Here is a 16,142-nt window from a genome sequence, read left to right on the forward strand (position 1 = left end):
GGAGAATACTTATTACATCTGCTTTCATATCAGTTGTGGAAAGCTTTGCAAATTCAAACTGTGTAAATAAGATATTCAGTGGTGAACTGTACTACTTTGCACTGCCAGTATAGCTATTTTTTTCCCTGACCTTAAATGTGGTTTTTAAAAACATTCGTGTGAAGTTGAATTTATATAAATCATGTCTCATACAATCTGGGGAGCATCTATACAGTATTTATTTAAAAAAGTTATGTTTTAATGTAAACACCACTAACTTCCAGAAAACAATAAATCCTTTGAGAAGAATATTTGGCTATTTTATTTATCTGTTTATTGTATCATTTATAAATATTCCTTCAACATTTTGAATTTTACTTTACTTTTTTTTTTCTAGCAGTGCTGTGACCTAGGGTATCATGCCAGCCTTGGTAGGGCACTTAGGACATTCCTATCAGCAGAGCTGAATCTAGAACAATCAAAGCACGAAGGCCTGGATGCCATTGAGAATGCTGTGGAAAATCTGGATGCCAACAGTGACAAGCAGCGTCTGATGGAAATGTGTAACAGTGTCTTCTGCCCACCCATGAAGTTTGAGTTTCAGCCCCACATGGGTGACATGGTTAGTTTCCCCACCCACCCCTTCTCTGAATATATTTTCATTGCAATCTTCAGTCCAGACATAATTAAAAAGTCTGTATAGGAAGCATAAAAAAACTAGAGTCATGTTTGGCCAAGGACTCTTATAGCAATGTGAACCATCCTTTCATAATGAATGCATGATATAAGCCCAATTAACCTAACTGTGGACCCAAATTTCTGTCAGTAAGCAATGCAGTCATAAAGCTCAATGTCACCTGCCTGCATTGTTTTTGCAATGGCAAGTCCCCATTGCCACAATTAACCAAATCCCACTGATATTCTAGTCCCAAGCCTCTGTAAGGGAAGGGATTCCCTTTTCTTGAACCCGTACCTATCTCCCCTCCATCCTCTGCCTTTTTTGGTTTATTCCAGTGTGTGAGCCCTAATCATTGTATAAGGTAAACTGTGATTTAAGACTGTTTTTGTGAACATCCAGGCAATTGTTTATTGAATTTTATTTAAAAATAATTTGTTTTGTAATCCTATGGCCCAATGCAGGTATCTCATTTATGCCTGATTATGAGTTTTAACAGAGGTGAAGGACTAGAGCCGTGATGGTGAACCTATGGCACATGTGCCGCAGGTGGCACACAGAACCCTGTCAGTGGGCACGCCAGCCATTGCCCCAGCCCAGCTCCACTGCACATGCGTGTGTGCCTCCCACCAGCCAGTTGGTCTTTGGGTCTCTGCCACGCATGGGCAGGGGGCATGTGGGTGACGTATGTGCAGGAACGGGTGTAGAGCACATGCGTGTGGGAGTGCTTGCAATGTATTTTGGTGGCTCGTGCAGCACTCCCCTGCATCCAGTTTTGGCTTCCAGGTTGATGCAGGAGGTCTTGTAGGTCCAAAATGGGGCATGGGGGCATCACGTGAGACCTTATTGCACCCCATTTTGGGCCTGGAAAGCCTCTTGCACAAGCTGGAAGCCAAAAATGGATGGGGGGATGGGTCGCATGCACAGGAGGGGAGGGGCGACAAAGGCTTAGCCATCACTGGACTAGAAATAAGTATCTGGTAAGTTGCAAAACTGCCTATTATTTTCTAGGTATTCCAGCTATGTGCCCAGCAACCAGTGCAGAGTGAGTTGGTACAAAGATGTCAGCAGCTGCAGTCTAGGCTATCCACTCTGAAGATTGAAAATGAAGAGGTAAGAACCCGAACTCCACACCTCTGATAAGAATTTCTCTCTTTTCATAGATACATTTCTACAGTCATGTTTTTTCATGGCATTTAGCCCAAAGGCTGATAATATACATATAATACCTATTCTGGGTTCAACATCAGTATACCAAACATCCACAATAGTGTGTAGGGTAAGATCTCTATCAACCTGTTTCATTCAATCTCTTCCTGTCTTTTGTGGGCTGCCAAGTCAGACACAAGTGACTGGAGGCGATTGCCAGTGCTTCTCTGGGTAGAAGCACTGGGTAGTAGGCATGTGTCACCTGCCCTAAAGATGATATATTGAAAGCACTCAATAAAAGAAATTGCTCTAGATCTAGAAATCATCCTAGAAATAGGACAAGATAACTCTTATGGCATACAAGATGCATAATTAGATTTGTTTTTTTCTCCACATCGCTACAAATGGTCTTTGTATTGCAACTGTATCTAATATATGATTGGTCATGCTTCAGCCTCACTTTTTATATATTTTTTCTTTCTTCACTTTCTCAGGTTAAAAAAACAATGGAAGCCACACTACAAACTATTCAGGATATTGTCACTATTGAAGATTTTGATGTATCCGATTGCTTCCAGTATAGCAATTCTATGGAGTCTGTAAAATCAACAGTTTCTGAAACCTTCATGAGCAAGCCAAGCATTGCCAAGAGACGGGCCAATCAACAGGAGACTGAACAGTTCTACTTCACAGTAAGAGCCTTGAATATTCATCTTTTTTCATGTGTTAAAACAATAATATTTTAGAGATGGATATATTCAGAGTTCAGTCTAATAAATTTTGCTGGTGGGGGAAAAATCTAAAGTTGGCATTATTGAATTTTCCAACTAATTTTGCTAAAATAAGAATATTCAAAGATTATTTTGATAAATATTTTCTTAAAACTGGTAAAATTCCATGCCCAATTTAAATAGTACAACAGAGCAAATGAAAGCAATCATCAGCAGACTTCTACAAAAAGGTTTGCATGTGCAGCCGAATATAATGGAAACTTTCCTTCTTAATTCTGTTCTTAAAGTTCTGATGATTGGATGTTCATTGAAAAAAAGGTCTATTTATCATATTCCACTGGAAATGTCTGCATTCAAGGACAAGGTAGAGTTCCACAAGCCCAAAACTCAGGATCTGCAGGGGAGGCTTTGCTGGAGCTATCTTCTAAGGCAATTTGGATTCAGGCAGCCAAATATTAACTAAATCCCTAAGAATGCTGATGTCTTGAGATTCAGAGAGAAGCAGAAATGCTCTGTTGCTAGGATAGGTTCCTTGGAAATAATTGATTAATTTACAGCCAACTTTTAAGCAGCAGCTGGTGTTGCATTGAAACTCTGGAGGTAACATTAGGAAAACCTTCATTTGAGAACAGAGTGTGATTAGAATACTGTCAGTATCAATCTTGTCATTCTGCTTATTCATTCCGGATACGCAGCTTCTAATCCTTGATGTGTTTCATTTCTTGTATACATTTCATTCAGTCAGCAAGACAGAAACTGACACTCCCTCAGTTGTTGCCTCTCTGATGTGGCCTGTGGCCTATTGTTTGGCCTTGCTTCTTTTCCCTTTTTAATTTTCTCCAAACAGCCAACTGGTGGAATGTGGCCCCATGTGAATTGGCACATATGTAAAGAAGCTTTGCTTCACTGCTTTGTGGCTGCGTGTTTTAAAATGAATATTGCTATGTTCCTCTTAAAGGGATCATGGGACTTTTCAAAAGTCCTGCATACTCTGCCAATTACTTAAGTAGATAAAGTGGTTTATCCTGGATTTGGTTTAGTAATAGATTTATTGCAGAGCATATCATTATTTTAGATAAGAAATAAAAATGCTTCAAAGGGCTTATTAAATTAAAAGGTTTGAATGGAAGGTGAATGTAACCTCCCTCCCCCCCCAAAAAAGGTGGGTGAAAGGGATTGATTCAATTAACAAGCAGTTGAGGTCTCCTGAGTGTCAATGGTTATTTAATAGAGGTTCTGTGTTGTGGTTTTTAAGAAAAATTCAATCATTTTCAAATGAACAAATATGAATTTTATCAGTGTATTTTTTTCTTCACATTATGTAAACAATCTTGCTCTCAACCAATGGCAGTAGCATTAATCTTTTGTCTCTAGAAAATACAGAAATTAGTCATGTTACATTCATATATTCAGGATAAATAAACTTGATTGGTCTTCCAAATGAAGAGCATACAGATAACCTTAATATGAATTTCAGGCTTTAGTTAAAAGTATCATATGATTTGTGCAACCTGAAAATAGTTGTGACTGAGCATTAATGGTGGGAGAAAATAAATGTAAGGAAGCAAGAACACGAACTATAATATTAATGTGCATTTTAAATGATAACACTTTTGTGAACAAGGTAAAAGACATCTGGCTAGGTTTGCAGTGTTCTTAGGTGGGTTTTATGTTAGATCTGAAGAAGAAAGGTACTGCATTATTATACAATCCTTTTCTGTCAGCTCATCAGATTAGCTGATCTGGCCCATTATCATTTTTTCTATACTTTGGGAAATCTGTCAGAATTAGTGCTTAGAATGCTTTTAGTAAGTATTTCAAAAAGTCCTTTAAAGCTTGGAATCACTTTTATTGAATGACAGATCATGAGCAAACAGGACTCCTTGGGGCAATAGATCTATTAGGATGATCCACCCCACAGCCTAATGGATCCTGAGGTTTTCTAGAGGGTACTTTGGGTATTGCCCAATTATTGTGGGGGCAACCAGTGATCTTTTTCTCACTGGCTACTTTCTACTCAAGAATACCAGCTGGATCATTGTCCTCCAAGGAAATACAAGAAATGAAGTAAAATTGTAGCGAGATGGGTGGGAAACTAATATTTTTTTATGTTAATAAATAAAATACAATATTGAAAACCATAAAGAAACACAACCAAACACTGATGCATGCTTGGTTTTCATCTTACATAATGGTGATAAAATGCAATCATATGTATATTTCTCTGCGCCTTTGGATTCCTGCCTGATGATTTGAGGGCAGATATGGAAGAAAAGATACCTACATACAGTTGTAAAGCTTTAGCTGGTTTCTTTAGAGATAAAAACACTAATATTTGCTCTGGATTAGATGTCATTTGATAGAACCATGCCAGGGGACAAGAACAACATCTTCTGGTATCAGCTAATATTCTTTTTTTAAAATATACTTTATTGAAAAGACAGTGCCATGTCAGGGTAACAATTACAAATAAAGCAAAGCCAAAGAAACGTCAATATCAAATCTTAACATACATAACAAGCTGGAATCTGAGGGAATTAATAAAATCCTGTATAGTGTAAACTTTGCAAGAGGCGCGGTGGATGTGTCAGCCAGAGGGCTCTCTGCATTCCAGCAGTTCAAGCCCTAGCACTGTGTGATAGAGTGAACTCCTGTCACTTGCCTCAGCTTCTGTTAACCAAGCAGTTTGAAAGTATTCAGATGCAAGAAAATAAAAAGTTATTACTTTGGTGGGACTAATGGTGGAAGCAACCAACCAACCAACAGGTGCTGGACCAGCCCAAATCCGAGACAAAAACTGGTGGAGAAAAATCCCCAGATGACTCTAACGCTCCCAAAGAACACCATGAATTGCTTTGTTTGCACCTTGTGGTGCACCATGGATAGCATGTGAGCATGAACTGAATGAACGAGCAATCTTAGGCAGCCAAACATCTACCTGTAATTATGGACTCCTAGCTTTCATATACCAATGCCATAGGCTAAATAAATAAGTATAAACTCTGGTCTGGACCTATGTTCAGCCTGGCACTTTTGAGTGGCTGCATTAATTAGTCTGAGAGGGTGGAATGCTCTTTTTGAGAGAGATGCTGGTGCGTCTCCTGTTTAGCTGTCTCTAGGGTTTCCACCTAATCTTCAGTTACTCCTTTTGGGAAAGATTTGTTTAGGAAATATATATAGAGGAACACAGAGAGAATAAAAGTACCCGAGCCCTCTGAAACAGGATTGCTCACTCTGGTGGCTGAACTTCAGCAGGTTCTGGATTGGGAAAATTGTCTCTCCTGTTCCTGTTAGGTTCCCAGTAGCATTTAACCAACCATGATATTCTTTTGAACCATCTGGGATTAGAGGCAGATTTTATGGTGGGCCTACTTTTATCTGAGTTCTGATCTATAGTCATAGGAGAAATGTTTCACCATGGAGAATTTTCCAGCCATGGGCTCAGTTCTCTTTCTGATGTTATTTAATATCTATATAAACTAAGTCTCTAAGAAAGGTAATCTGTTATTTTGGGATAAGGTATCATCAGTATGTTCTTGATACTCAGCTGTATATCATAACCCCCAGCCAGACCATAGATTTTAGGAGGTTTTGAATTGGTGTCAGGAGTTCACAGGGAGCAAAGAAAGCTCAGACTAAATTTCTGCACTGTGGAGCTGCTATTCATTCATATACATCTTCATCCCTTGGAACATTGTTTTCGGTTGACATTCTAGATAGGATCGCTCTGCAAAAACTGTATATGGAGTTGCCTTGAAGACTATGACTAGTGCAGAGTATGGTGGTCACCATACTATTTTGAGAGTATGGAGCTAAGGTGGTTACCATATTACCATATTATTTTTGATAATGTACTGTAAATATTGCCTAGAGTTATTAGATTGGGGCATTATAAGCAAGTTTAATGAATAAACAGAAGTATAGCATATGCCATCTTGGAAATACATACTTTCTTAATTTGGTTTGCATTAATGTTTCTGATAATGAGTCTATATTGTGGATTCCAAGTTTAAAATATAATCCAAAACAGATGTACTTAGGTTTCTTTTTGAAGCCGGCAGGATTTATTTCTAGATGTATGAGATTGGGATCTGTTTTAACATGCAACTGCAGCAATTTTTTTTCCCAATGTGTGACTTGGATCTGTTCATGCAGTCAGCATTATATCTTGAATATTGATTATGAGGCAGATAGTTACAGTTATTTGTTGTTTGGTTTTAAGAGACCTTTTAAAAGCTGTTTTTAATCATCTGTACTGTAGAAGTAAACTTGTCAATTGAAGGAGCATAAATATATATTTGCAAATGAATCTGAAATGGTCAGGCAGTTCTTTGAAACTGCAGAATGTAAACAATTCTGGTTTTAAGTATAAGGGACAAAGAAGAATATTTCTTTCTTCATACCTTTAATAATGATTTCAAATGGCACCAAACACACACACACACACACACACACACACACAATATTCATATTCGTAGATATATAAAAAGAGACTATTTTTATAGAGGGACAGCAGCTCCGATCATGCTTTGCTTGCACAGGCATGAGGCCGACGACACCAGCCTGAGGATGACGAGTGGGACCTCGTAGATATTTATTTAATAGGCTATTTTATAGTTTATTTTATGGGGACAAGATAGAGAGTGTGACTTAAATTTGATAAACTAATTGAAGTTAGGATGGATTTTTTTTTTTTTTGACATATCTAATTAAAAGGCAATTCCAGTAGGACAGGGCTGCAAAACTCATGGCTCGCGGGCAGGATGCGTCACGTGCTGGTCATGCCCCTGCCCAGTTTAGCGAAGTGGGGGGAAAGTCCCGATACATCATGTGATGCTGCCGTGACGATGCGAGTTTGACAGCCCTGCTGTAGGAGAAGGAGAAGCAGCAGCAGAGTCTGCGGACAGGAGTCGAGAGGAATCAACCTGGAGCTATTATATTCCCACAAGCAACCCAAGTCCAGTCCTTCTTGAATTTTGTGAACTCTTATCTAGTGCCAATTTAGTGCTGGCCATTAAATGACTAGTTTTTGGGTATAGACATTACCAATAAATCAGTTTAACTGAAACTTAATGTGTGGTCCTAATTCTTCATGTCTGATATTTCCAGTGCATTATTTCGTGCTTATAAGGAGGGTTCGAAAATTGTTTCTATATCACACATACACACACCGTCTGTCATCTATCGATCATCTATCTATATCATTTGTCTATAATTTTGAATAATTCCTATAGTTTGCAAATTATTAGTGAAAGTGAATTTGAAAGTATGTTAAAAGGAAGTTTAAAAAGTTGCATTAGAATTAATTGATTTCAGTTGTAAAGATGAAACTTTTAAAGAAATGTTTAGAGTCTTAAAATGAATATTTAAAAAGTTTTTCCTTTAAGGTTAAAGAATTTGAAGGCATATAATTATTTTTGTTAATATAAATGAAGATAACTTAGAAAGATTAATAAGTGTAAATAGAAATATATAAAACTTCCCACAAGAAAGGGAAAAGGGGGGGAAATGGATTTTTGGATGATGTAAACTGTTTTAAACAGGTATTATTTGGTCTTATTTCTGTTGGAATATTGCTTCTGGTTTTTATTCTTGAAATAGAAAAAAAAATGAAATTCTGAATTTAGTTTGAAGTTTAATAATTGTGTAGTTAAAGAACTGGTGTATAATAATTATAGGTGCTATAAAAAATGAGATCATAATTATATTAGTATTTTACCATGTTGGGAAGAGTCTGAAGTCAACCACTTTTTTCCTCTCTCCTTTATTTTTCATTCTGCATAGTCCCTTTATTTAATCTGCATTTTCATTGAATTTTATGCTATAAGCCTTAATAAACATTTTTTAAAAAGCAGTGGGCCCCAAACCTTTAATCAATATTCTTACAGAATGGTGGAGAAAATAAAATGAAATAAATGGAGAATCTTTTAAAGCATTTGAAATAACTAATACATTAATTAACACAATTAATTTATTTTGTTAGTCTTTCATGAGAGTCAGAAGATTTATGGAACTATTTGTAACCATGATTGTAATCAGTGTCCTGCTGCTTTTTATCAGCATGCAATTATCTCTCCCTTTTTTACTCACTGACAACAGTGCAGCTTTGTGATACTCCCATTGCATTCTGGGAATATCTGCTGAAGCAGAATACCTGCTTTAGTGTTCATGTTGCTTTTTTAGAAAAAGGAAGTGGCTTTCTTGATTCCAGAAAGATATGTTATGTATACATGTTTGCAGACCAAAGTGAGAGGAATATGAGGCAAATGGCAGTATTATTTAGCTTTAAAAGCTCAGCAGGAAGACCTACATTGGTTTACACATTAACCTTTTATTTATTCTTCCTGACAGCTGCTTCCTACAAGTGAATACTAAAGTAGGGGAATGATATTCATAGCTCTGCAGCTTTAGCGGAAGACCACTGCAAGATTTCCATGGTATAGGATGACACTTTTTTTTTAAATCAAAGAAGTTGCTAGCAGAGAAACTGCACTATAATTTCAAGTCATTTTTTTTTAAACTTTGAACAGGTTGTAGCTGGATTAGCACTGTTACCATTTGGAGTTCAAAATGCATATTTCAAAATATTGCTTCTATATACACCGGCATAAGGAGGACATAAAATGTAATTGATATCAAATTGGCATCCAACAATTGAGATTAATGCTTCATCCGGTGCATTTTTAATCAATGGCATATATCTCAATTTTGTCACCTCCTGCATTAGCATTTTAATGCTTAGGTTTATATATAATTTTATGTAATTCTGCAGCAGGGAGACAAGTGTTACAATCCATTATTGTCAAGCTTTATACCGGGTTACAGATCTTAGATGGTCTCCCTACTTCAATTCCCAAACAAACTCAACAAAGTTAATTAAGAAGTAAAGAAATGAGAGAGTCATCTACTAATCAAGAATCCCATGTTGTATTATGCTAGTCTCAAGATTTAAGCTACATATCTCTTTCCCCTATCTTTTTGAGGCAATGGGCTACTTGTTTTTCAGCTGGAAGATTCCTGCTATTCGTCCCTAGTTTACAAAATGGTTATTTTTCCTGGGGGAGGGTTATGGGAATCTTGCCACAGTAGCTTCAATCCTTGTCTCACCTTCTTCGTCTTCTCTTTGGGACTTGAACATGCCTTCCCCTCCATCCAGTTGGGAAAGATTAAAAGGTATTGTGTCTGTCCTTCCATTATTTCACCAACTGCAGCTGACAAATCTTTCTCCACCTCTTATTTAGCTGGAGTTGGAAAATATTCCCCTCCTTTTCTGCTTTCTCAACCTCTTCCTCATTTTCAGTGGAGATTTCAGGAGGGGAGAGGCTTTCCTTTTTTTTAGATGAAGTGGAAAACTCTCACAATCTTTTTATCAGCCTGTTCTTCTATTCCACAACATTCCTACCCCCAAACTCCCAAACATCTTCCACTCTTCAGAATCAATTTTACTGATTGATATTGAAAATAAAACACTTCAGTAATATTCATGCATATCCTTAATGGAAGTAAGTTTGTAAGTTCTGAGATCCAATTTAGTAATGGGTGGCGAATTATGGGAATTGAGAAGTCCACACATCTTAAAGTTGCCAAGAATGGATCATGGACCAAATGGAGAGAGATCTCCCTAAAAGATAGCAACACAAGATAGATAAAGTCTTTCTACAAGTTTTTATCAGCAGTCCTTTAGGTAGGTCAGTGCTGACTTTTGTGGCTATCTGAATGAGGTTGATTGTATAGTCACATATAATGGATGGCAGGGCAGATCCATGCTATCTATCTTCTTTCCAGATGTCTCAGCATAGCTCATGTATTTTGCAGGCAAGGTAGGAAGCTTGGAGAATGGTAGGCAGTATGTGCTGTAGGTTGTGAGTTTGCAACCTGGAGGTTTATTCCCATCCCGGTGAATTTGTTGGAAGATAATATTAGTTAATTCCCAAGATTCTTTTTTTAAAAAATACAATAGCACTGCTAAATCAAATTGTGTGGACTGTTTATGGTTGCTGATAGCAAGTACACTATGCTCAAAAATGAGTCCTAAGCATTAAAGCTAGGCATGATACCGTCAGCTGAAAGTGAGCAATCACCTGGTTGCATACCAAGAGCATATTTGCCTTCAGTAGAGGATTCTGTGACAGACTGGCACCAGATTGGCACTGCTATTAAGACCTGCAGTTTTATTTCTCTTCTAGGTCAGTAGCATTACAGGAATGATTAAGTGACTGAATCACACATATAGTCTTAATTGATTCCTGAAGCTCAAGCCTCTAAACACTTAAAGGATAGGATAGGATAGGATAGGCTTATAGATTAGATTTGGAGCAATTTGGGCACTTGCTTGCAAAATATCCCCTTCCTTCACAAGTGTGATATTTAACACTCAAATATTGGTTCAGTTTTTCATGGCAGAAAATATACGTTTGCTAAACTGGTTCTGCTTCTGAAGATTCTGAAGTCAGGGTGGAAGGGAGGAAGATAAGAATGAAAGAGATTAGTGGAATTGTCCTCTCCCTCCTATACAACTCTTCCATTAACCTCAAACAGATTGAATTAATGTAGCCAAACTCTTTAGGGTATTGCCGCACTGAGAATATCTGTCCTGTTGTAGGTAGCAAATTTCACAGTTGGTAGTCACCTGTTTAATAGAATTGTCAAATGCTAGTCCTAAAGAGGGTCATGAAATTGTTGTCCAAATCCGCAGGGTTTTGGGCTTAAAGTGATCGGCATTGCCGTCTTTCTATAAATCTTGGTGGGGGTGTGTAGAGTGCTGGCTTTGTTGCTGTAAGTGGGTTGATTGGCTGTGTAGTTGCATCCTGATTGGTAGATGGAGTTGATGTTTGTAGATTGGTCGGCTGTTTCGTATCATCCTGTGTGGCTGAGGTGCTGGTTGTTCTTTTGTGTTGTAACGACCTGGGTGGTGGGTGGGGCTCATTTGTTGACTAGGGCTGGTTTCCACATGTCTGATAGGTGGGAGGTATTGTCACGTTTATTCGTGTTGTGGGGGTGTTTCTCTATTTCGATGGCTTCCATAATTATTCTCTTGTTGAAGCGTTCAGTTTTGGAGATTAATTTGGTTCCTTCAAAATCAATTTCATGTTCTGTTGCTTTAAGGTGCTGGAAGCGGGATGAGTTATTTTTCTTCTTTTCTGACTGCGTTCTTGTGTTCTGCAAACCCACTTACAGCAACAAAGCCAGCACTCCAGACCCCCCCCCCCAAGATTTATAGAGACACGGCAGCTCCGATCACACTTTACTCGCACAAGCACGAAGCCAAAAACACCAGCACAAAAACACCCAAGTTTTTTTTATTATTTATTTATTTATTATCAAAATTTATATGCCGCCCAATCCAGAAGGACTCTGGGCGGCTTACAAAAAAAAGAGAGAAAAAAAGGAGGGAAAAAAAAGACAGTTTAAAATCACAACACCACATACATTCATTCTAATCGGGGCTGGACCTCAACAATGAGGTCAACAGCCCCAGGCCTGCCGGAACAGCCAGGTTTTTACAGCTTTCCTGAAGGCCATGAGAGTGGGTATGGTCCGCATCTCTGGGGGTAGCTGATTCCAAAGAGTCGGAGCAGCCACAGAGAAGGCTCTCCTCCGGGGGCCCGCCAGCCGACACTGTCTGGCTGACGGCATCTGAAGAAGGCCCAATCTGTGGGATCTTACTGGCCGCTGGGAGGTATGTGGCAGTAGGTGAAGGTACGCTGGCCCTAAGCCATGTAGGGCTTTAAAGGTAATAACCAACACCTTGAATTGCATCCGGAGACCAATTGGTAGCCAGTGCAGCTCGCGGAGGACACCTGTAACGTGGGTGTACCTCGGTGCATCCAATATCGCTCGCATGGCCGCATTCTGGACTAGCTGCAGTCTCCGAACGCTTTTCAAGGGTAGCCCCATGTAGAGCGTGTTGCAATAATCCAGCCTTGAGGTGACAAGGGCGTGAGTAACTGTTTGAAGTGCCTCCTGATCCAAATAGGGCAGCAATTGGTGCACCAGATGAACCTGGGCAAAGGCCCCCCTGGTCACAGCCGATAGATGATGTTCCAGTTTCAGCTGCGAATCCAGGAGGACCCCCAAATTGCGGACCCTCTCTGAGGGGCGTAAATTTTCACCCCCCAGGGTTAAGGATGGACTGTCTAAGCTGTCCTTCGGGGGCAGCATCCAAAGCCACTCAGTCTTATCAGGATTGAGCACAAGTTTGTTCACCCCCATCCAGATCCTAACAGCCTCCAGGCATCGGCACATCATGTCCGCCGCTACACTGAGCTGGCACGGGGCAGAAAGATACAGTTGAGTATCATCTGCATATTGATGATACTTTACCCCGTGCTGTCGCATGATCTCACCCAGCGGCTTCATGTAGATGTTAAAGAGGAGGGGGGACAAGACCGAACCCTGTGGCACACCACATTTGAAGGCCTAGGGGTCGACCTTTGCCCCCGACCCCCCGACCCCTCGATTTTTCTTTTTTTCTGACTGCGTTCTTGTGTTCTGCGATGCATGCATTTATTCTCCTGTTAGTTTGTCCAATGTATGTGGCAGGGCAGATTTTGCATGGTATTTTGTAGACTCCTTGATTTTCTAGCTGGATCTTGTCTTTGGGGTTTCTTAAGGCTATTTTTTGGTCAGTGCTGAAGGCTCTCTTGATATTGTGCTTGTGGAGAATTTTGCTGATTTTATCTGTGGTGCCCTTGATGTAAGGGAGGAGGGCAATGCCATTGTCCTGTTCTCTGTGTCGGTTTTTGGAGGGTGTCTCCTTTTGGATTAGGTTGGTAATTGTTTTTCTTTGGAATCTGTTGGAAATTAATACGCTTGTGAGAGTGTGTAATTCAGTTTTCAGGTGGTCTTTGTCGGCTAGGCATTTGGTTCTGGAGATGAGGGTCTTGACTACAGAGTTGACCTGTGCAGGGTGGTGATGGGATTGTGTGTTTAAGTAGCGGTTGCTGTGTGTTTTTTTTTCCAGTAGATGGTATGTCCTAGGGAGCTATTGGGTTCTTTGTAGATTAGGACATCCAGAAAGGGAAGTTGGTTGTTTGCTTCTATTTCCATAGTGAATTGTATTTTGGGGTATAGGCTGTTGAGATGTGTGAGGAAGTTTTCCAGTTTTTCTTTCCCGTGTGGCCAGATTACTAAAGCATCATCTGCATATCTAAGCCAGAGTTTGGGTTTGTGTTCAGATTTATCTAAGGTGTTAATTTCAAAATGTTCTATGTATAAGTTTGCGATGACGGGTGAGAGGGGTGATCCCATGGGTGCTCCTTCTATCTGTTTCTGTCTTTGGCCATTATCAATGAAATATGTGTTGGTTAGGCATGGTTGGTCAGGTCCAGGATGTGCTTTTGGGGGGGGGGGGTTGTGTTTGTTCTGGATAGCTGTCATGGCTTCTTTTATAGGCACTTGGGTGAAGAGGGATGTGACATCGAAGCTCATGAGTTGTAGGTTTTGTTTCTTTATTGTTTCTATAAAGTGGAGTGAGTTTTATACGTATGAGGTAATGGATTCTGTGTAGGGTTGGAGTTGTTTGGCGAGGAATTTGGCAAGATTCTGTAGAGGTGAGCCTATGGAGCTGACTATGGGTCTGAGTGGTGTTCCTTCTTTGTGTATCTTGGGGAGGCCATAGAGCTTGGGACATCTGGGTGATTTCTCTATGGGGATGATTCTTTGCTGGATCTCTTCACAGATGGGAGAGGCTTTTATTTTGGATTTGGTGGTTTTTTCCAGGTGGTGGGGGTCAGTGTTTAGAGGTTTGTAAGCGGGGTCTTGGAGTCGGTTGGATAGTTTGGCTTGGTAGTCAGACGTGTTCATCACCACTGTGGCGTTACCTTTGTCTGCTGGGAGAATGATTATGTTGTTGTCTTTCCTCAAATTGGTGAGTGCTTTTTGTTCTTCTTTCTGTAAGTTGCTTCTGGGTGGCTTACTGGAGCAGACAACATTGGTGACTTCAAGTCTGATTTTATTGGCTTCATCTGGGTTGATTTTGGTGAGGGTAGCTTCAACTCCACATGTGATTTTTCAGTGGGGATGCGTTAGGGGCGACTGCAAAGTTGAATCCTCTGGAAAGGTCATTGGTTTCTGCTGTGGTGAGGGTCCTGTCTGATATGTTGTATACTGTTTGTTTCATGAGTTGCTGTGGAGTGGGGTTGGGCTTCTGTTGTTTTTCTAGTCTGTGGAGTTTGTTGGTGTGTGTGCCTGTCTTGTAGGAGGTTTCTGTTTCAGCTCTCCAGAGGGCTAATTGTTTGGATTTGTCCCAGAGTGCTGAGTGGATTTTGTTGCTGAGTTTGAGGTGAAGAGTGAGTAGGTCCCGGTTGGTTTGGTCTAGTAGGAATCTTTTCCCGTGGAGTTCGTTTCTGATTAGGGCTAATTCAGTTCTTTTCAGGATCCATTCAGTGGCTGAGATTTTAGAATGGAATTTTAGTTGGAAGCATGTGGGGATCACGCTTTTGTCTTGGCAGTTGCGTAGGAATGTGAGGTCACATAAGATGGTGGCTCTTCGGACTTCAAGTTTCTCGTAGGTCCTGGTGAGCATGAAGGTTTCCTCCCCATAGAGGTAAGATATTTATTTTCGTAGATTTTCATGGGTGTAGGTATGCTGGTCTTGTTGTATTTGGGTTTTTCTCGTGTAAGATTGAGATTGTCTTGGCAACATTTCGACGAGGTCCAACTCGCCATCTTCAGGCTGGTGTTTTCGGCTTCGTGCTTGTGCGAGTAAAGTGTGATCGGAGCTGCCGTGTCTCTATAAATCTTGGGGGGGGGGGTCTGGAGTGCTGGCTTTGTTGCTGTAAGTGGGTTCGCAGAACACAAGAACGCAGTCAGAAAAGAAGAAAAAAACCTCATCCCTCTTCCAGCACCTTAAAGCAACAGGACATGAAATTGATTTTGAAAAAACCAAATTAATCTCCAAAACCGAACACTTCAACAAGAGAATAATTATGGAAGCCATCGAAATAGAGAAACACCCTCACAACATGAATAAACGTGACAATACCTCCCACCTACCAGACATGTGGAAACTAGCCCTAGTCAAATAACGAATCCCAGCCACGAAAACCGACACCGGACTCAAAACAACACAGGATGCAACCACCAATCACCCTCACCAGACTCAAACCCATCCCATAGACCAAATGCAACCACCATCCAAAAGCCAAACCATGGCGGCATCACCAACTGCTGCACTCCCTCCGACCCCCACACACCATGAACACATGGCCAGACCGCAAACTCGGAGCCCAAAGCCCGAGCTGTTACACCATAGCCATCTGCTCATTTCTACCTTTTGTTCATTGTCTGGATTAACTGGTCCTTTTGCATTGCAACTTCATTCTTATACTGGAATAAGGACTGGCGATTTAAACCATAGTCTGTGAGTTTGTAAGAGATTCTATAGCCATTTCTTAATCTTTGGGGTAGAGAACAGGCTGTTCTTCTCTAGCCAGGGCCCAGGAAGGCAAAACTTATTGCAAGACTTCATTGTAGGCATGTCAATTAGGTCCCCCCCACCCTGCTCCACGTTACATTACAAAGCAGGCTTAAAATGTTAGGTAAGTAGATTTATTGCCAAGCATTAGGAAGCCATATATTCAGTAATTTGCTGTCTAACCAGACCC

General features: G+C 40.2%; 1 protein-coding gene across 5 annotated transcripts in view; it reads left to right on the forward strand.

Annotated features, from left to right (window-relative positions):
• Window positions 1-16,142, forward strand: part of SRGAP2 (SLIT-ROBO Rho GTPase activating protein 2) — a 207,071-nt gene that overhangs the window by 134,762 nt on the left and 56,167 nt on the right. For 3 of the 5 annotated variants that reach the window (XM_032217259.1, XM_032217255.1, XM_032217257.1), the window contains exons 8-10: window positions 377-601; window positions 1,667-1,768; window positions 2,299-2,496. In XM_032217259.1, coding sequence (XP_032073150.1) covers window positions 377-601; window positions 1,667-1,768; window positions 2,299-2,496 — 525 coding nt within the window. The remainder of the gene's footprint in view (window positions 1-376; window positions 602-1,666; window positions 1,769-2,298; window positions 2,497-16,142) is intronic. The other 2 variants (XM_032217258.1, XM_032217256.1) reach the window with 1 other exon arrangement.

This window comes from Thamnophis elegans, chromosome 5, assembly GCF_009769535.1.
Source record: "Thamnophis elegans isolate rThaEle1 chromosome 5, rThaEle1.pri, whole genome shotgun sequence".
Classification (NCBI taxonomy): Eukaryota; Metazoa; Chordata; class Lepidosauria; order Squamata; family Colubridae; genus Thamnophis; species Thamnophis elegans.